Genomic DNA, 5,407 nt, shown 5'->3' with positions numbered 1-5,407 from the left:
GACTGATGATGGTTAAAGAAAACAAAACTCAGTTAAAGTAGAAAATAATATTAATGTAGAATAATTTTCAAGCTTGATTATGAAAAGCACATTTTGTGCACTGAGCAGTTTGAGTGTGTGCATTTGACACTGCTCAAACAATAATAATGTTTTTTTAAAAATCATAATCTGTTTAGCATGTGGTATATTGAAAATAATTTTTTGTTTGTTTTTTTCCATCTAAAAACATAGTGGCATCATTACAAAAACCTGGCATTTAAAGGGTTAAAATACAGAAAATGAGTGAGTATTTGATTAGGGCTGATGATGGTTGAAGTAAAAAAATCAGGTTATTTTATTATATTTATTTATAGCCTGGTTTGGAAAAGTGCATTTTGTGTGCAGAACCGTATGAGTGTGAGTATTTGACATTGCACAAATAATAATTATGTTTAAAAATCAATGATGCTGTTGCTGCAAAAAAAGTGCCAAGTGGTCTGACTACACAGCAGACTGTAAAACTGGACTTTTTTGTCTTTTTTCTTCTTTTTATATTTCTAATATTATGACTTTGTCTGATTTCCAGAGATCTCAGAAGAATTTATCAGATTGATCTCAGATTGAATATGAGCAGAAAAGTTGCTTAAAAACATGTTATCTGAAGTCCAAACATCATGCATCATCGTTTGTTTTTTTTTTTTAATACCATAATATTTGGTATTGAGTAATTCTGTTGGTATTGGTACTGACTAATGGATTTTTGTTACGGTGATTCATGTCTTCATGTGAAACTGTGTGAACAAAGTCTGCAGCAGGTTCCTGAATCTGTCTGTTCTGAGTATCGTTCTTCTGTTGTGTCTAAGATCAGCTGTGCTCAGATTATTCTGAGTTTATAAACTGTCTGATGTTTTGTGAAATAAAAACAAACCAAACAAAACGTATAAATGTAAGTTTAATGTCAGCAAAAAAACGTCAAAGGTTTGACAGGAAGTTGTTTAGAAGAAATGAAACAACCCAAACAGTGCAAGCTTCAGATATGTAAACGTACAGTCATCTCATTTGGGCAGTATAAAACTCTTTTACATGCAATCAAGACATACAGTAATACTGGACATAATAAGTATATCTGAGTGGAGATTTGAAATGTCAGGACAAGTTTAATGTATAAATGCTGCAAATTGCATTTTTTTCTTTAATGCGAGGACCATAAAACGATCACAAAAAGCTGTTTAGCACAAAGCTTCAGTCTACCACAATTTAATTTCAAACCCAGAGCCAAGGAACGAAACGCCCATTTTACGGCCGATGGTGACGCCCGTCCCCAGCACTTTCGCCTCCACACCTGACGGCCCGATGCCGATGCCGGTGTCTGCTGCCAGACCGACTGTAGCTTTCACCGGACCAGCAGAGGCCGAAGCACTGGCCAGCTCCGCCTTGGCTATGGCTCTGACCCCTGCTTTCCGAGAGATTTCAGCTCCTGCGCTGGCGTTGGGCCCTTTGGCCTCGGCATCAAAAACGCTCCATTCAGCACGAGCGTGGCCCACTCCCGCACCGGCGTACACTCCAATTTCTTCCTCAGAGTCATCTTCGAATTTCCCGGCACTTGCAAAGGTACCAGTGGCGAAAGCTTTTCCAGGTCGCTCAATGGTGTCAATTATCATCTGCGACCTTCCTGCACCAACCTCCAGATCTCCCTGCACAACTGGAGTTACAAGCACATTACATTTAATCTCAAAAATGACACTTAATATACCAGCTGCACCAGAGAGCGACATCGTAAAAAAGACATTTAAAATATAAAACATTTCCAAACAGATATAAGTTTGCAGAGACCATCTGATATACTGTATTTCTTTATGATTTGTTGGGTTGTGGTGATCATGTAACAGCGTATCCTGGCAAAAAAACGAACCAAAAAAACTAAAGGGCAGGGGGTCGTTCTGATTAACAAAAAAAAAAAACCCAACTAAAATTTACAGGATTTAAAGTTAAATTTACAAGAAAAAATCTGGATATTATGAGTTTCTGAGAAAAAAATGGTAATGGAATTTAGTAAATATACTCCAGTTCAGTTTATTTATTTTTGTAATTTATTTTGAACCTATAAAGGCCATAATATGTCGTAGTATCACGCCAGATTGTTGCATAAAACCTTTAATTATTTAGGTAGTAATGTGTCAGAAAGTATTGTCTTTTTGGTGAAACAAAGGCAAAAACAAGGTACTGACGATTTTAATATGCTAACACTTGTACACACTATTATTTTTTTATTTTCAAGATACTTGCCCTTTAATGTGTTTTCATGATACTTTTTTCTCTTTTTTTTCTTTTTGTTTGTTTGTTGTTTTTTTTGTTTTTTTTCAAAATTTGCTCCTGAAAGTCCGTCATAGCCAACAGCCCAGTAGAGTAAAGATTTTATTTGATAAACAAAAACAATTTTAAAAAATTTATTTATTTATTTGTTTGTTTTACTTACTCTCAGCATCTGTTTTGCCTGAAAGAAAGAACAGGGGAAATTTATTTCCATATTTCAGAAAGTTAATATTTTTCTTCTAAAATCCATAACCATTGCATACAACAAGTCAAATTCACAATAACTCTACAGTCAACACATTTTTGTTGTTGTTTTTTGTTTTGCGTGGCTGCTCTTTGTTTCACTTCGAGAAAAGAAGGAAATTAACCCTTTGGCACCTGAGCAGTTTGGCTTGATTTCTGTCAAAAACATGGAAAAGCAATGAGCAATGACAGAAGAAATAACTTAAAAAGTAGCAAGAAAATTACCTGAAAATTATAAAAAATAAAAAAAATAAATAATAATATTGATGATGATAAAAATGATAAAAACAAAACAAGTAAATGACCTGGAAAAAATGCTGAAATATTTTTGATTCTGTAATATAATTTTAAATGTGTAATTATGACAGTTACCCTGGCTTTTTACTTTCCCTTATCTTCTTAAAAATAATTTTTATTTTTTTTTTATAATTTCTTGCAGTTTGTGGAACATGTCTTGCCAAATTGTCTTGGAAAGTTGCCTAATTTTTTCTTTTCTTTTTTCCATGTTTTTGAAAGAAATCATGTCAATGCAGCACTAGAAAAGTGATGGCGTTCCAGATTTCAAAGGGTTAATGTTTATCTGTCACTTTTCAAGTTGTAGGTATTTTAAACTTCTTACAACAACATGTGACTTAATCCTTATAGATGATGTTTGCCTACCCGACATCCTCACGACGAGTCGTTGACTGAAAGAAAAAAAAAGGAAATTGTCACTTGAGTTTCATTGTGGGAACCATTTAAATAATAATGTCAGTACAACTTCAGCAAATTATATTCGATATTATGTTACCTTCAGACTGAAAGCTATTTGTTTATCCATTTTCAGCATAATCGTTTTAATGAAGTTGATAAAAATGCAAATTACTTTCAGGGGTGAAAAAAATTTCAATAAATAATAAATAAATAAATAAAAATTAAAAAAAGTGTCAGTAAAGGTCCATCAGACCAGCTTGTGCACAATTTTAAAGTGCACAGCTGACCGACGTCTGAAAGCACTTTGACCTTGTGCTTTTTATGCCATTATGCTACGACTATTAACCCTTTGAAACCCTGAAAAAATGTCTGGAATCTTTTAAAAATCATGGGGAGAATGCGATGAGCAGCAGAAGAAGGAAAGACCCAATAATTTGCAAGAAATTAGTGAAAAGTACCTTAGTATTAGTAAAATGAATCAATAAATAAAATAAATTTAAAACATGAAAAAGATAGAAGCAAAAAAGAAACAAGGCAAACAAAACATAAAAGTGAAAGTTAAAGTCCATAAAAATTAAATCAGTTCTCTAATATAATTTTAAATATGTAATAATTAATAAATTTAGTTTCTCCAACCTTTTTTTCTTTTTTCCCCTGAACATTATCCCCAAGTGTTTGTTTCTTTTGTCCCCCAAGCTTAAAAAAAGTCTGAATCTACACAATTCTTGCAATTTATGCAACATTTCTTATCAAGTCCCCATTTTAAAAGAAATTGTGTCAATTTTCTCAGCGTTTAAAGGTCTAAATACTTGTGAAAGGCACCTGAAAGCAGCACAAGAAAGGTTTCAAAGGGTTAAAAAAAAACTGTGCCTCTGTCCTCATAGACCCAGACACCTCATTTCATCCACTCATCAGATCTACACGTTCATCCCAAATTACCCTGAACATTTCATTATTCTGTATTGAATATTAAGTAAACAATATAAATATCAATTACTGAGGCCCACAGCACCATCGGTATATATTGTAAAATATAGAGCATACATTTGTATTTGCATATTAAACTCAAAACAATGACGGGCTTACCGGATTGAGGTTTCTTATAAGTGATGATGTATGTTTCATGCACTCAGCTGAACTGCTGGACTCCTCCCAGTGCGGGTGTTTATATAAGAGACGGTGAAAGTGAAAAATGAAAAAAGAAAGTGAAATATGAAACCAGAGGGGCTCAGAGAGGGAGAGAGGTCACATTTATGCCACTGTCATAAAACCATTATACAATAAAAATTCAAGACAGAAAGCAAATAGTCACAATATCATCAAGGCATCAGTTATAGCATTTCCTTGCAGTTTAAAAAATACATTTGTACTACTGGGTTTTTTCTGTGAAGTCATGGTTTGACTGAGCCGTGAGTCTGCGCAGCAGCTCGACGGTTATTAAGACTGAGGGGCTTTGAGCTGACATGCTGAGGATATTTGGCTGGGCTTTGGCATGTTTGGGGATTTTTCTCTGTTGAGCGACAGTGACAGTTTCCATCATTCTGAAACTGAAAGTGTCTCTGCTCTAACTGCTGCAGTTAAAAAGATAAGGCCTCTGCAAACTCTGCAAAGATAACAGACTTACTGATGCAATCTGCAGCAGGAGTGAATCTAGGCTTGTAAATCTTCAGAGGATCCTCCTCCTGATTTTTTAAAAAATTTAATTTGATTTAATTTAATTAAATTTTGTTTTATTATTTTTTTAATGTTATTTTATTTTATTTTATTATTTATTTGATGTTATTTTATTGTAGCAGTTAAAATATATTTCTTGCCATTTTGCTTTGGGTTTTACGTTATTTGCATTGATTACGTCATTTGTGTTGGGCACAGCCAGGGGTGTGGTTATTTTTCTTAGTGTGTGTGGTGGCGGGAGTTTAAACAAAAGAGAGAAAGAAGGAAAGAAAGACACAGAGGGAGAGAGCGCCTCATATTTTTTGTTGACCGTACTTACGTTTGTTTATCCACGTTCGGTTGTTATCTATTTCAGTTTACCATCATTACTATTTTTCCATTTTTTGCTTGGACTGCTTGTTTGCCCTTTTGACTTTTTGTTACAATAAACCTTCAAAACACATTGGAACTGTGGAGTCTTTGGATGAAACGGGTCACAAAGGGCTCTCGTCTCTCAGCAGCTGAA

At 34.2% G+C, this 5,407-nt stretch overlaps 1 protein-coding gene across 2 annotated transcripts; it reads right to left on the bottom strand.

Moving 5' to 3' along the window:
• Nucleotides 1-918: 918 nt before the first annotated feature.
• On the bottom strand, nucleotides 919-4,399 carry LOC121947547 (uncharacterized). Of its 2 annotated transcripts, XM_042492642.2 has the most exons (4): nucleotides 4,315-4,399; nucleotides 3,196-3,221; nucleotides 2,456-2,473; nucleotides 919-1,681 (listed from the first exon to the last, which is right to left on the bottom strand). In XM_042492642.2, exons 2-4 carry the CDS (start codon nucleotides 3,200-3,202, stop codon nucleotides 1,227-1,229), a joined length of 480 nt encoding a protein of 159 aa, XP_042348576.2. In that variant the 5' UTR covers nucleotides 3,203-3,221; nucleotides 4,315-4,399; the 3' UTR covers nucleotides 919-1,226. The 2 variants fall into 2 exon arrangements, with proteins under 2 accessions (XP_042348576.2, XP_087937841.1); XM_088081715.1 differs by lacking the exon at nucleotides 4,315-4,399 and having other exon boundaries at nucleotides 3,155-3,203.
• Nucleotides 4,400-5,407: the final 1,008 nt, after the last annotated feature.

This window comes from Plectropomus leopardus, chromosome 9, assembly GCF_026936395.1.
Source record: "Plectropomus leopardus strain MGB_pleo_1.0 chromosome 9, ASM2693639v1, whole genome shotgun sequence".
NCBI lineage: Eukaryota > Metazoa > Chordata > Actinopteri > Perciformes > Serranidae > Plectropomus > Plectropomus leopardus.
Note: the sequence above shows the minus strand (reverse complement) of the source record. Positions and strands in the feature narration are given on the sequence as shown.